Source organism: Dryobates pubescens, chromosome 18 (assembly GCF_014839835.1).
Source record: "Dryobates pubescens isolate bDryPub1 chromosome 18, bDryPub1.pri, whole genome shotgun sequence".
In the NCBI taxonomy this organism is placed as follows: Eukaryota; Metazoa; Chordata; class Aves; order Piciformes; family Picidae; genus Dryobates; species Dryobates pubescens.
In genome coordinates, this window is record NC_071629.1 from 18585900 (window position 1) to 18601834 (window position 15935).

The 15935-nt window shown below is 46.6% G+C and overlaps 1 protein-coding gene across 1 annotated transcript in view; it reads left to right on the plus strand.

Moving 5' to 3' along the window:
• MCF2 (MCF.2 cell line derived transforming sequence) overlaps positions 1–15935 on the plus strand; it is a 56108-nt gene that overhangs the window by 14616 nt on the left and 25557 nt on the right. Inside the window, exons 5-12 of the mRNA XM_054169300.1 lie at positions 1682–1798; positions 3511–3660; positions 8394–8518; positions 8976–9090; positions 9456–9575; positions 10723–10914; positions 13103–13294; positions 13445–13616. Of these exons, the coding sequence (XP_054025275.1) occupies positions 1682–1798; positions 3511–3660; positions 8394–8518; positions 8976–9090; positions 9456–9575; positions 10723–10914; positions 13103–13294; positions 13445–13616 (1183 nt within the window). The remainder of the gene's footprint in view (positions 1–1681; positions 1799–3510; positions 3661–8393; positions 8519–8975; positions 9091–9455; positions 9576–10722; positions 10915–13102; positions 13295–13444; positions 13617–15935) is intronic.

The window sequence follows — 15935 nt, forward strand, 5'->3', positions numbered from 1 at the left end:
ATCCATGCCAGTGGGTGGTGATCTTCTCTTTTGCATGTTTCTGTGGAGGATAAAACCATGCTTAGAAATGGGGGTAATATCTGCAAAGTTAAGAGATGTGTCTAGTGAAGCTTTTGCTATGAATTCCACCCATCATCACCATTTTCATCTTGGTGTGATCTCCATACCAGTGTCATGTTGGTATTTGTTCCTGAAACAGCAACTGAAATGGTTTCATGCTCTGCAGTTCAAGCTTCCAAGACTTTTAAAGCCACCTTGATTATAGGACATAATGAGAATATATAAAAGGAAAAAAACAACACCCCATGCTTCTGGAATGTGAAGGTGACACAGTTACAAAAGCAGAAGACAAACCAATGCCTTCCTTTAGGAAATAATGTGATTTTCATAAACTTTGTGTTTTTCACTCTCAAATGATTGTCAGTGGCACAGTTTTGCAAATTCCTGGCTTTTTGCAGGGCAGATCAAAACACAGAAGAACTCATGGGCCTATATTTGTGTAAAATTGGCCATTGCAACTTTTGAAGATGTGTGTATATTTTCTTTCCCAGATTGCTGGTCATCCCTTGCAGACACCTGCATTACTCTTGCTTTCAGCCCTGTTCTGCAGTCAGGTACTGCAGCGTCTCACTGTGCTTTGCATTTAAGGAGAAAAAAAGCACCTGGGAGATCAATCTTGGCTTACAAAACCAGATAAAGACAGCAAATTAAAGCCATATTAAGCCAGAAGTGTGAGAAGGAAATCATGCTGTCAAACAATATTTAGAGCAAACCCATTTTTTAGGTACATAAAATACTAGCAGGCTTGAGACAAGCAGGTTAAGGGAGGTTATCCTCCTCCCCTGCTCTGCCCTGGTGAGGCAGCATCTGGTTACTGTGTCCACTTCCGGGTGCCCCAGATCAAGAAGCACAGGGACTTGCTGGAGAGGGTACAGCAAAGGGCTACAAAGTGCTGAGGGGACTGGAACATCTCTCTTATGAAGAAAGACTGAGAGAATTGGGGGCTTTTTAATCTGGAAAAGAGCAGACTTGGGGGGGAATCTCAGATGTGCCAGAGGAGGTTTAGGCTGGATGTTAGGAACAAGTTCTTCACAGAAAGAGAGATTGGCCATTGGAGTGGGCTGCCCAGGGAGGCAGTGGAGTCACCATCACTGGAGGTATTTAAGAGCCTGGATGAGGCACTTGGTGCCATGGTTTAGTTGATTAGATGGTGTTGGGTGATAGGTTGGACTTGATGATCTTGAAGGTCTTTTCCAACCTGGTTAAATCTATTCTAAATGCTGATCAACACTTAAAGGGTGATTGCCAGGAGGATGTCACCAGGCTTTGTTCAGTGGTGCCCAGTGGCAGGACAAGGGGTAAAGGACACAAAGGGTAAAGGACACAAAGGGGTAAAGGACACAAGAAGTTCCAATTAAACATGAGGAAGAACTTCTTTAAGGGTGGTGGAGCACTGGAACAGGCTGCCCAGCAAGGTGGCAGAGTCTCCATCTCTGGAATCATTCAAAACCTGCCTGAACATGTTCCTGTATGACCTTCTTTAGGTGAACCTAAAGGCAAGGGTGTTGCACTCGATCTCTGAAGTTCCCTTCCAGCCCCTACCAGTCTGTGATTCTGTGGTATGTGTGTGACTTGGGTAGAAGTGATGATCAGCCCTCTGATGGTGTTGCCTTGTTTGCAGGTTGTTATGCTGAGCTCAGTTAGTGACCTGCTGACATATATTGATGAACACCAATTAACCCCCGAGTTTGGAGGCACCCTGGAGTACTGCCACAGCGAGTGGGTCATCTTCAGGACTGTAAGTACTGGGGCTGAGCACTGGGCTCTGGGGTGTTTGGGGTTGATTGATGAAGGTTTTTCTAAAAGTAAGGCACTGGGTAGCTGGAAGGAAGCCCTGATGTCAGCTACATTTCCTCAATCAGATCTGCAAAGGATTCTAGTGGCATTAGATTTATCAGGGAACTGGGTTATTAATCCCATCAGGCTGCTTTGGAAACTGCTGCTGGAAGATCTATCTTCTTAAGCCTTTACTGAAATTCCCTTGAAGGTAGAGACAAAGTAGGCTTTTTGTTTGTTTGTTTTGGTTTGGGTTTTTTTTTTTGATTAATGGTTGTTTTATCTCATTAATATCACAAATGTGTTTGTGAATCAGGACAATGAGACTGCTCTTTGCATACTGAGTGCAGACAAGAATCAGGCAGTTAGTTCCCTGAGCTTTGCCTTGCCCTGTGTTTCTGTGCAAACTCTTAGTTTCCAGGGGCACTTGTACCAGAGTGATGACAGGTTGGGTTCTCAGTTACCTTCCCAACAAATCTAATGAGAAATGTACCAGGCACCCCTGTGCCCCTTGCCCTGCAACATTATCCACACCAGCAGATGTGGAGTTCAGTATCAAGACAAAAGCACAAGACTGGAACGCCTCAAGCTGTTGCTTGTGCCATTGACTGTGTGCCAGTTTGCACTCATGCACTGCCAAATTAACAAATGTTCTCAATTTTTTGGCTCCTAGTTTTGTTCTTTTGCATGATGTGTTAAAAGTGCTAATGGCATAGCTTTCACACTTGGAGACAAAGATGACAAAATGAGTGACACAGAATGCGAATCTCAGAAGAGCAGAGCTTCTAGATCAAACCTGCACATGGTAGATGTGTCCATGTTAAAAAGAATCTCTCAAAATTCCCTTGTTGGGTGCTTATAAAACATTTCCTGAAAATTCCATGGGAAAAAAAAACACCAAAAAGTAAATATAAATCTGAGGGAGCTGTGAGCAGGGCTGGGAGAGCCTCACCTCGCCCCATGGTGTGAGAGACGTCTGGTGTCCCGGGCTCCCACTGGCTGGCTGGGATGTGCTGGGGAGGTATCAGCAGCATTCATTTCCATCCCACTCTCTCCAGTTTATCTCTGGCAGGCTGCTTAGCTCCTTCCTTTGCTCTCCTGCTGAAGCTGTGGATGAGGTGGCTGTGGTGCCACATTGCCTTGTAACCCATCATTTGGGCTTGCAAAGCTGGAAATGTCCATGACCTAGAAGCCAAATACATCTCCAAAGCCCTGCTGTCTGGAGGTGGTTCCCAGTGTGGGTTAACCAGAGGAGAAAAATAGAAGAGGAATTAGAAGAATTTGTGAGGTTGATCCTATAGTGGCTTCTATTATAGATCTACAAGATGAATCCTATAGTGGTTTCTGCTGTAGATCTCCAAGATGTGGTAGGAAAAGAATCTCAGAGTGAACAAGAACAGGCAGCAGAAAGCAAAGCATGCCCAATACTGTCCTTATTTAAGTCCCTCTTAGGGATTCAGCCTGCATTAAAAGCCACCTGGCTGTGTGTTGGTGGCCACTAGCTAATGTCCCTGCAGCACATCAGTTCCAGCTGCAGTGGACATCCCACCCAGCGCTCTCAAAGCAAGCTGCTAGGCTGCCCTGCAGATCTCATCCTTGGCTCTTCACCTACTCTTAATGAGCTGTAGGAGCACACTGTGTCCCAAGCTGATTGCAATTATCCTCTCCCACCAGGCAATAGAGAGTTTTGCACTCACAGTGAAGGAAATTGCACAGATGTTGCAGTCCTTTGGCATGGAGCTGGCAGAGACTGAGCTTCCAGAGGACATGTACTCAATCGAGCGCATCCTGGCCCTGCGCACCGAGAAGTACTACCAGCTCAAGGTAGGGCTCGTCAGCCACTCCAATGCCTGCTTCCAGCCCCTCCTCACACAGCAGGATGGGGTTTCTGGAGTCTGCCTGTTTGTTTGGTGCCCACTCCTCCTTCCCTCCCATACATGTGTATGTGCTGACAGCCAAAATAGAGCACAACGTGACTGTTCCTGTGTTACCCTTACGTTTGCCATCCACTCGAGCAAATTACCCTGCCAGCAGCCAGCAAACTGTCTCAGCTGCTACCTCCTTGCTGGCTGAAGAAGCTGGTGTCTGCAGTATGTTCTTCCTGTGGGCTGTGCATGCCTGGGTGGTCGGACTCATCACCTGGGTGTTTGTGTCCCCCCGTGGAATTCCCTGCACTTCACCCCAGTGGCTGGAGGAAAATGCACCAAAGATCATTAGCAGGCCTGGAGGGATGCTTGTTCCCAGGTCCCCTCTACATGATGCAGCTTCAATGGGGGGGCTTAAGGGAGAGGTGCTGCAGGACACCCAAGGTGAAGGTTTTCTGCAATTGCATTGTGTGGAGCATTCATGATCATTGAATCACAGAATGCTAGGGGTTGGATGGGATCTCTGGAGATCACCTAGTCCAACCCCACCTGCTAAAGCTGGGTCACCTAGAGCAGGTGGCATAGGTGGCTTTTGAAAGTCTCCAGAGGAGACTCCACAACCTCTATGGGCAGCCTGCTCCAGAGCCTTAGCACTTGAAAGTAAAGAAGTTTCTCCTTAAGTTCAAGTAAAACCTCTTGTGTTCTAGTTTGTACCCATTGCCCCTTGTCCTATTGCTGTCCACCAGTGATGTGATGGGACCAGATGTGGTCCCTGTCTTTCTGTAAGAGTTTGTGTGCCCTCTTAAACAACAGTTGTCTAATATTTTAAGACCTTTTTCCTGACTATATGTGATGGCAAATGATATTATTGTGGGAGTTAGTGGAAGCTTTAGTGCAGCCAGCTGCTGCTGCACCAAACGGTTGTCTTTGCTGATCCTGCATCTTTCTGAGGACAGTCCAGGTCCGTCCCCAAACCCTCACTTGAGAAACATTTCCTGTGTTAATAGCAGTGCTGAGTGGCTGAAGGGTGAGCTCTTTTGCTTTATGACTGGGCTCATTTACATAAGGCAAAGAAGTGCAACTATGTTCATTTATAATCATTTGTCATGTGACAGTGAGTTCCCAGAAGGCTGCCTGTAAGAAATATGCAAATTGAGATCCAAAGTATGCTGTGTGTAGGCATAAATGTATGTGCCTATGTATAGAAAGTGTTACAGATCCTGCCAATAGTCCTTTATTCCTTCTTTGGCAATGAAGAGCTCTGTAGTATAAAGTAGCAGCTGCATGTATTGCAGTGTGGTTTATGGACTGGAACCTCAGGCTTAGGACATGGGTCACAACAACCCCATGAACACTTCAGGCTTGGGGCAGAGTAGCTGGAAAGCTGCCCAGCAAAAAAGGAACAGGGGGTGTTGGTTGACAGCTGGATGAACATGAGCCAGCAGTGTGCTCAGGTGGCCAAGAAGGCTTAACAGCATTCTGGTCTGGATCAAGGAATAGCGTGGCTAGTAGGACCAGGGAAATGGTTGTGCTCCTGTGCTCAGCACCGGTGAAGCTGCATCTCAAAAAACGGGCTTAGTTTTGGGGCCCTCGCTCCGAGAAGGACGTTGAGGTTTTCTGTAGGTGTGTCCTCCATGCAGCACAGGGCAATGAAGCTGGTGAAGGGTCTGTGAGGTGTGGCTGAGGGAACAGGGCTTGTTTAGCCTGGAAAAAAAGGAGGCTGAGGCTGAGCTCTCTACAGCTTCCTGAAACCAGGTGGGTGTTGGTTTTTCTTCTCCTTAGTTACAAGTGATAAGATGAGAGGAAATGACCTCAAGTTGCACCAGGGGAGGCTTAGATTAGATAGGAGGAAAAGAATTCTTTACAGAAAGGGTTCTTGAGAACTGGAACAGGATGCCCACAGTAGTAGTGGAGGCACAATCCCTGACAGTATCTAAAGGATGTGTAGCTGTGGGTGCTGAGGGACACATTTTGCTGGCTTAACAGTTGAGCTGGATGATCTTAAAGGTCTCTTCCAACCTAACTGATTCTGTGATGGTATGGGCAAAGTGTAGGGTGCAAATATTGGCTACGGAGTGTAGCCCCGTGTGTGAAGCAGTCAGTAGTACACAGGTAGTGGAGAAATAAAACACACCATGTGTTTTCATTTGCATATAAAGCACAGCAGCACTGGGTGCAGGCATCTGTTGCTTTTAATGTCTTGTCTATCAATTTCAAGTATCCAAACCACTCTCTGGCTTGTAACTGAAATGAAGTCTGTTGGCTTTTTTCCTTTTGTTCCTTCTAAGACCATGAAAGAGGAAAGCAGATGAGAAAGTGTGCACAGATTGTGATGACAGCAAGACATGGGAGCCTTGTCTCTCTCCTGACAACCCCAAGATTGGTACAGCTGATTCCTGCATTCACATAATGAGTCTATCAGAATAATTTATGGAGCTGTGATACTGAACAGAAGAAAGTGGTTGCAAATATAATGCAAAACTCTCAGAAACTAATTAAAGAGAGTAACCAAGAAATTAACCTCTTTGATGTACTGAATGGGGGAAAAAAGAAAAGTTAACACCTGTATGGCAGTCAGGCTCCTCTGCTGTACATATCATGGAAGGCTTTGAATGCAGATGAGCACATGGGGCTCTGGAGAGTGGGCTCCTCTATACAAGAAGGCCATTGAGGTGCTGGACTGTGTCCAGAGAAGGGCAACAAAGCTGGTGAAGTGTCTGGAGAACAGGTCCTGTGTGGAGCAGCTGAGGAAGCTGGGGTTGTTTAGTCTAGAGAAAAGGAGGTTGAGGGGAGACCTTCTTCTTACAGCTCCCTGAGAGGTCAGAGCCAGGTAGAGGTTGGTCTCTTTTCCTAGTAACGAGTAATAGGACAAGAAGAAATGGCCTCAAGTTGCACCAGGAGAGGTTTAGTTTGGATACTAAGAAAAACATCTTTGCTGCAAGAGTGGTCAGGCATTGGAACAGGCTGCCCAGGGCGGTGGTGGAGTCATCATCCCTTGGAGGTGTTAGAAAATGTGTAGACATGGCACTTTGGGATGTGGTTTGGTGGGCATGGTGGCGTTAGGTCAGTCATAGAACCATAGAATCAACAAGGTTGGAAAAGACCTCAGAGATCACCAAGTCCAACCTATCACCTAACACCTCATGATAACTAAACCATGGCTTCAAGTGCCATGTCCAATCCCCTTTTGAACACCTCCAAGGGATGGTGACTCCACCACCTCCCTGGGCAGCCCATTCCAATGGCCGATTACTCTTTCTGGGAAGAACTTTCTCCTCACCTCCAGCCTAACCTTCCCCTGGCACAGCTTGAGACTGTGTCCTCTTGTTCTGGTGCTTCTTGCCTAGGAGAAGAGACCAATCCCCACCTGGCTACATCCTCCCTTCAGGTAGTTGTAGAGAGCAATAAGGTCTTCCCTGAGCCTCCTCTTCACCAGGCTAAACAACCCCAGCTCCCTCAGCCTCTCCTTGTAGGGCTTGAGCTCCAGACCTCTCCCCAGCCTTGTTGCTCTTCTCTGGACATGATCCAAGTGTCTCAATATCCTTCTTAAATTGAGGGGCCCAGAACTGGACACAGGACTCATTGGACTTGATGATTTTGGAGATCTTTTCCAACTTCTGCGATTCTGTGTAGGAGGATGAAATAACAGTCACCAGCAGTCTAAAGCATCCTGTATAATTCCTCTTCTCTTTTGAGTCTGCTGAGTATCAAAAGGAGATGGAGTTTTTGCCTTGCCCTCCTCTTCTGTGATGTTTTAGTGATGGGGATGCAAAGTGGTAGTGGAGACTTTGTGTGTGGGAGAGGAGAAGTTCCCATGGCTGTGTCCTTCTGCTCTGGGGCTGCTGCCCTGAAGATGCTCTTATGTTTAGGTTGCTGTGAGCTGTCTGTGGCAGGCAGCATTTAAGCAGGTCTGTACTTTCTGAATCTTCTCCCTGAAGTGGTTTTGTCATTGTTTCTCTTCTGATAGAAATCTGACCATCTCCTAGGATGGGCTCTTACTCTTCCAGAACTGGATCTCCAATGGAGCTGTGCACAGATCTCTTCTTCCAGCTCAGTTCATCAGCCAATACTTCCTTCTCACCTGTGTTTGCTCTCTTTTTTTTCCCCTGAAAACAATTGATTAATGCACTTGTTTGCTTTGGGGCTGAGCCCAAGCAGCAGAGAGCACCTCAGCTGATACTAATGAACACACCCAGGGTTTCAATTTTCTCTAAGTGGAGCTTACAGCAGAAGTGCTGACTTGCCTCTATACCTGGAGGCTCTAGTAAGTGGTGCCACATGCTTTCAGCTCCAGCTTTGTCCCATTATGGGATGCTCCTCCTGAGATGACCTTGGTGGACAAGCACAGCCTCCAAGCTACAGAAATACTTGCTTGAATACAGCAATGTAGATAGAGATCTAACACAAACCCACTTACTCACCAAGAGTAGTGCTGTCCTCCTGCCTCTTGGATCATTTAGTGGTCTGATGTTTTTCATGTGTGCCTGGAGACCAGTTCATGGGTCAGCCTTCTGCAGCTCCATAGGCTAACCCCAAGTTAAGGGGGCTAGAACATCTCCTTGGAATCCTTTGGTCTGATGGATCCTGGTTCTTCATTTCATACAGGGAACCTAAGGCAAGAAAAGCACAAAATGAGTTGTCCTTACCTCATAAAAAGTAGCCTGAGTCAGAAATATTTTTTGCATTATACAGGAAGAAATTACAGCAGTCACAAAAGAAGGGAACTTGCTTTTGAGCAGTTTTGAAGAGCCTGACGTGGGGGAATGCAGTCAGGACCAAGAGCATGAGAGGCCTGGGGACTGGGAGACTGTGAATCGGTGAGTGTGCTGTGCTCCTAATTTGCTTGATTTTTGGGTGGGAACACCCAAGTTACTTAAGTGTAGATAAGATGGGTTATTCAGGCCACTATCAAACAGGTAAAGACAAAAAGAATTTAGCTCCAGACCCATCAGATTGCTTCTCTCAATGTTGAGCTGCTCCATTTTTCTCACTTCACTGATATCATGAAGCTCTGGAGCAGATGCAGGGTTCTCCCATGCCAGGCTCCAAGGGAATGGGAGATGGCAATAATGCTTCTCTAAGGTGCTGTCATCTGCAGTGATGATGTCATTAAAATTCTCTCTGGGGTCTTCACAAGTCATACATACACATCCGTTGTCTTCTCCTGACAGCTTGGGGTCAGAAGACCTGGATAAGCAATGCCTAGGGCTTATCTATCTCTGCTTATCCTCTCTTTGCAAATTGTTCCAATCCTGTCCTTTTTGTGTGCTCAAGGTTACTTGGTCAGCTGCATGAGATGGAGACTGCTTTTGATGGCTTCTGGGAAAAACATCAGTTAAAAATGGAGCAATACTTGCAACTGTGGAAGTTTGAGCAAAGTTTTCAAGAGGTATGATCAGATGCACTTCCATGGGCAGAAGGAAGAATTCAGGATTAAAAGGAAGAGGGAAGAGAAGTTTTTATGGTTTTTCCTTTGAGAATGTTTAATTTATGCTGCTGTTCCTTGACCCTGGCAGGTCCAGCTAGCTTGGGGAGACCACTGTGCTTCTTCCTTACAGAGCTAATTTAGGTGTCATTGCCCTGCAGTCAGACAGATTTTGCTGACAGAAGCATCTTTGAATGTAGAAATTAGTTCTTGGACCCTAGTTTTATGATTGGATTTAGCAGCCTTAGCTAGTGATTAATTTTGGTCTGAGAATGATTTTCTGCCTGTGCTTTCTAGCCTCTTGCAGCAGTCTTCCTCTCTGTGTCTAGGTCAAGAATGCCATTGAATTTTTAATGAGTCAGCAAGCAGAGCTGCCTGACACTGGTGACAGTGTTCCCCAAGTGAAACAGAGGCTCAAGGACTTGGCTCATTTTGATGGTATGGCTCAGGTGAGATAATCTTTCACAGGAAGAGACACTAATGAAACACAAGAGGCACGTTCTGCATTTGTGGTAGGAGATGCTTTCTGCAGCGTCCTGGTTCTGGTGCAATTTGTTGGTAAATGGCTGCACAAAAGGATTGATTTCGTGTCTTTGCTCTGCACAGCAACACTCTCATCACTCTGAAAGCCAGGAACAGGGTATTTAATTATCACAGTTAAAATAAATTGCTGAGCCACCATGAAAATCCGGAACAGATAAATGTCTGAACATAGGGGAGGCGTGGGAGTTAATGAGCTGGAAGAAGAATTATTTATATGTTAAGTGCTTTAGCAGTGCTAATAGGCAGAGACTTGTTACCAGGCACATGGAGAAGCAAAAAAGTTGCTATCTTGACGTGTCTGTGGTTTGAACACAGCATATGGATGAAGACTAAGAGACGTAGGGGAGAGAAGAGTGAAGAGAGATGATTCACGGGAGCCCAACTGATTATGTGACTTCTCCTAAGAGAAGTGCTTGGCAAGCAGGCCAGGGTCAGCAGAGAAATCTTGAGGGATCTGGATGTAACCCTCAGAAGCTTCTCTGAAAGTCAGAGCCCTAGGGGAAAAGTCTAAAGCTTTTTGACCATTTGGAAGGAGGAGGAGCAAAAGACCAGACAGGGTGCAGCAGGGGGACAGTCCCAACAGAAAGGCAATCCGGGAGGAGATTGTAATCATTACACTGACCAAGATGTGCAGACAAGATAGAGTGTTCTCTGCATCAGGCTTTGCTGCAAAGGCTCTGGTTTGTTTTAACTGCTCAAATTGCCTTTTGTGCTGATGAGCTTGGTGTGCCTAAACTGGACACCAGCTGCACTTCTGGGTTTTTCTTCAGTGCAGTTCCAGCAATATGTTGCCAGCAGCCATTCACAGCATCTCTACTTTGGTGCCATACTGTTTTCTTCCACATCCCCTTTTTGGATAGCAAAAGCTGTTTTTTCCCAGATGATGAGTGCCATTTTGTCCTGTGTAAAGCCACCCATTCTGGCTCCTCCCAGTGGCAATCATCCCTGTGTGTACCAGAACTCTGGGGAGAGAAGGAAGTGCGTGTTGTTACAGGTAGATGTTTTGGCACTATTTCAGTCGGTGTGCAATCCACTCTCTTGCTTTCACTGAAGGATCTGATAGGGAAGGCTCAGGTGGTGATACTGCATGGACACCAGCTAGCAGCAAATCATCACTACGCACTCAACTTGATCTGCCAGCAATGCAACGAGCTGCGGCACCACTCCGATCTCCTGTCTGACGAGATCAAAAGGAAGCAGATGCGGCTGCAGAAGACCTTGGATCTTCATACCCGCCTTCAGCAGGTAGAGTTCAGAGACACAATGCCTTGAGAAGTAGATAATTAGCTTCTCCATGGTGTTAGTTTCTCCGCTGCTTAGCTGGAAGCATCTGTAATTTGTAGCTTGGCTTCAGCAGTTCATGGTAGGGAAGTATTCCCCAGAGGCCGGAGGTGCGAGCGCTTCACCCCTCAGTCAGCTGGTTAAGTTAGCAAGCAGATATCTGCTGGCGCTCTGAACAGTCAGCAGAAAGAGGTGGTCATCTCCAGAGGGCAATTCAGAACACCGAGGTTCAGCTGCTGCTGCTGTTGCTTGTGCTTTCCTGCTGCATTAATTGACTTTGGAAGTTTTCATACCCAGTGCAACTGAGGCAAAGCTTTCAGATAAACTCCAGCCCTTCTTTGTCAGCGATTTATTAAGAGTGAACATAGCTGACTGCAGAATAAGGTGACAGATTGGCAGCTTGGTGCAGCTGCTGTGTGCTAGCGTGGAAGTGGAGTCATGTGGCTCCAACACTCTTTGATATCTTAATCAGCATCAAAAATTCATTTAGGGAAGTTTACATTAATTATGCCAGAAGGCACATGACTGTAAGATGCTTGAGGCTGTTAAGAAAGGCAGTAAAGTTTGAACCTTTTCCATTTCACCATTTTGGGGAGTGGGGAATTTGAGTTTTCTCCCTATGTGCTCACACTTCAGTGTTGCACTCACCTGTGGGGCTGGGTGATTCCCCAACAGCTTCTCCACTGCAGGGCAGTGTCCTCTCCTGGGCTGCTTTCAGTCCTGTTTGCTGCTGGTGGTCTAGCTCATGGCCTCTGCAGGTGCACACCATGGTCCTGCTCTCTGCAATCTCCCTTGCTGTTCACAGCACTGGAAGTCATTCTTGGCTGCAGCATCTTCACATGCCTGTGCACACCATGGTTGTGTGAGTGCCAGCTGAATCCCAGCCTGGCTTCACTTATTACCTGTGCATGCATCTGGGTTGGGGCAATCCCAAGCACTGACATAGGCTGGGCAGGGACTGGCTTAAGAGCAGCCCTGAAGAAAAGGACTTGGGGGTGCTGGTGGATGAGAATCTCAACATGAGCCACCAGTGTGCACTTACAGCCCAGAAAGCCAATCACATCCTGGGCTGCATCAAGAGAAGCATAGCCAGCAGGTTGAGGCAGGTGACTCTTCCCCTCTGCTCTGCTCTGGTGAGACCCCACCTGGAGCACTGTGTCCAGTTCTGGAGCCCCTAGTACAGGAAGGATCTGGATGTGCTGGAGCGTGTCCAGAGAAGGGCCACGAGGATGATCAGAGGGCTGGAGCTCCTCTGCTGTGAGGACAGACTGAGGGAGTTGGGGCTGTTCAGTCTGGAGAAGAGAAGGTTCCGAGGAGACCTTACTGTGGCCTTCCAGTATCTAAAGGGGGCTCCAAGAAAGCTGGGGAGGGACTTTTTAGGGTGTTAGGTAATGATAGGACTAGGGGGAATGGAACAAAGGTAGAAATGGGTAGATCCAGATTGGATGTTAGGAAGAAGTTCTTCCCCATGAGGGTGGGGAGACTTTGGAACAGGTTGCCCAGGGAGGTGGTGGAAGCCCCATCCGTGGAGGTTCTTAAGGCCAGGCTGGATGTGGCTCTGAGCAACCTGCTGTAGTGTGAGGTGTCCCTGCCCATGGCAGAGGGGTTGGAACTGGGTGATCCCTGGGGTCCCTTCCAACGCTAACAATTCTATGATTCTATGTTAAATGTAGAGCTATAAACTGCAATGCAAAATCTATATCTTTTTACAACCATGACTGCAGTTACTGTCAGCATTCCTCACAGCTGGGCCTGCACTGAGCCAGGCATTTATCTCAGGAAACCTGCCTGTCTCATCATGAACTCTGTAGTGCCCCCATCAGCTTTCTGAGGTGGGTAAACAAAGATCTGCTTATCATTTGCTTCAACTATGCCCTGAGTAGTGCTTCTGTGCCAATTGTACCACCAGTTTTATCCAGCTACAAGTGGGAGCACAGCTTGGCTGGGTATGTTGAAGACTGCAGTCACCCTCCAGAAAAAATGTGGCCTTTCTACTTTCTAATCAAAGGAATAGCTGCTGAGATCTTCGGGAGTACTAATTAGCTTCATGTTGAAAATCGAGATCTCATCAATGATATTCCATATGGGAATCTCGATTTAGTAGAGGTGCTGCTGGTGGTCTCACCCTGTGTTTGTCCTGTGCTGGTACCAGGCTCTGCAGTGTTGTGATGAAGGTGCCTACCTGCTCGCCAACCAGCAGATGGACAAGTGCCAGTCTAAAGAAGGTGCTCAGAAAGCCCTCCAGGACATAGAAAGGTTTCTTGAAAGCTCTTCAGCCTACTTAAACTATGATCCCCAAGCCCTACACTACGATTTTGAGTCAGTCTTAACATCTGAATTGAAGGTAAGCAACCTGTCCAGTTCCTAGTTACACAAGTAGAAAGCAAGATGGGCTAATGCTGTGGTGTTGTGGGCTTTAAAGTCCTCTGTTTTGGGTCAAAGTGCCAAATCATGGTAGTGGTTTGTTGACAGGAGTCTTTTTCGCTCTCTGCAGTGCCAGATACAGTCAGTGCAGGTCAAGCTTGAAAACGTTCGAAGCATGTTTGAGAACCGTCAGTCTTGCTTCAAGAAGCTGCTGGATAAACACGTGAGGCCTGTCCAGTTAGTAGCCCCTCGGCCAGAAAATCCACCCAGATCAAAATCTCCATTGTTCTCTCCTAAACATGGTAAATTATTTTTAAGTTTATGGTATTTTTCAGATGATAATTTTGCTTTGAGGCAGGAAGAGTGAGGGTGAAGGTGATTCTGGGAAAGATGAGCCAGCTGTCTGCCCAGGTGGCCAAGATGGCCAACAGTATTCTGGCCTGGATCAGCAATAGTGTGGCCAGCAGAATCAGGGCAGTGATTGTCTCCCTGTACTCAGCACTGGTAAGGTCACTCCTTGAGTACTGGGTTCACTACAAGAAGGACATTGAGGTGCTGGAGTGCATCCAGAGGGGGACAATGAAGCTGATGAAGGTTCTGGAGAACAGGGCTGGTGAGGAGCAGCTGAGGGAACTGAAGTTGTTTAGTGTGGAGGAGGCTGAGGGGAGACCTACAAGTCCTTGACAGGAGATGGGAGAGAGGTGGGTGTTGGTCTCTTGTCCCTAGTAACAAGTGATGCAACGACAGGAAATGGCCTCAAATTGCACCAGGAGAGGTTTAGCTTGGTTACTGGGAAAACATCTTTCCTGAAGGAGTGGTCAGGCATTGGAACAGGCTACCCAGGGAAGTTCTGGATGCCTTCTCCATGGAGGTGTTTCAGAACCAGGTTGGGTGAGGCCTTGAGCAACCTGGGCTAGTGGAAGCTTTCCCTGCCCATGGCCAGGGGTTTGGAACTAGGTGATATTTAAGGTCCTTTCCAACCCAGACCATTCTATGATTCTATTTTTGGTTCTTCTCAGGGCAAAAAAGAGAGCTGTAAACAGCACACACTTCCAGTTCTTCTTTACTACCATCTTGCTGGGCTGAAAACTGGTGAATTAGTAGGACAGGGGAAAAGGGAAAGGTTTATACATTTATTAGCATACTCTTCTCTGTGGCTGTCTTGAGCTGGAAGTGGCATAAAGTTAGACTGATGTTTGCAAAGGAGCTTGGAGAAAGCAGAGCTCAAAAATCTCATGAACAGAAGTGAGCTGGGTGCTTAACTCCCTTTGATTCCTTGAGGATATTTTCCTTAAATCCCAATAGTGGAATAATTGCTGTCCATAAAGTACAAATTCTGGTTGAGCTGAGGTCGCTGAGTCTCCTGCCCTGATTTGGGTAATGGGATGTTGCACAATATTAGCTTTCAATAATAACATTAAACCTTTCATCCTTGGCAGCCCTGTATGTGTCTGACTTTAAAAGCATTCCAAAGTAATATCCATGATTGTTAAGCCAGAGATATGGTAAGTTACATGGGAATATTCAGTTCTGCACAGAGCAGTTACTTCATGTTCAAACACAATGCCTTTATTTTTTTAATGATGAATTAGTGACTATTGGTTGCACTGAACTGCAGCAGTCTCATACAAATGGTAGCAAGAGGCTCCAGCTTGGGGAGTGACTAATGTCAATAGCCAGGCTTCTGGAGGGATGGGAATGAAGCTAGATGCAGTGAGGGGACTTAAGTTACTCAGCATGCAAGCCTGTGCAGCAAATAAATCCCAGATTTCCTCTTCCCAAGCTGATGCCACCTTGCCCCTTGAACCCCTTCCCTCTCTCAGGCAAGAATCTCTAAGGCTCTAAACCAGACCATTGCCCATTTTACCTGATGTCACTTCTCCAGCTTTCTACAAACAGGAAAGTGTTAAGCAGAAATTATTGGCTTAAAGACTAGGGGTAAATGTGTGGCTACCTTTGTGGGATGTTATGAAACCATCATCAATCAGCTGGACTTATTTCATGCCTTTATGGGATGCACAGTTTTCCAGCAAAGGCGCTCAGCCACCTGCAAACACAGGTATCATCCATTAATCCTCTTCCTGCAAGACAAGATCAAGTGTGTTGAAATGAGCAAGCTGGGAAAGACAAAAGGCTCCTCTTTGGATAGATCATGCCTAGAGGGCTTTTTAATAAGGCTTCTGTTTGATACAAAACATCAAACTGCTGCAGGCCTGCTGGCATGATGTGCAGTGTCAAAGACACATGCTGGGCTCTGCTGGGAGTGCTTTGAGATAGATGAGTTTCATGGCATGGATTGAAACCAAACCACCTCTGAGCACATCACTTTGGTCCTCTCTTTCTTTTCTTTCTTTCTTTCTTTCCTTTTTTCTCCCTTTTCTTTTTCTGTCTGTGGACAGATGCTTCCTCTTTCATCTTTGCCCTGGGTTTGAAGCCTGTCTGATAAATGTGATTCTAATTTTCAAACCACTTTTTTGGGGGGTAAAAAGCCCAGTAAACCTGTCCTGTCCCAAGCAATAAAACCTAGAGTCATGTGCAGAAGTGTTAGGACAGGCTTTGATGGAGTCTAAGGACTGGAGTAAAGTCCTTCTTGAAACAGAACACTGACCTGCAGCTGGTGA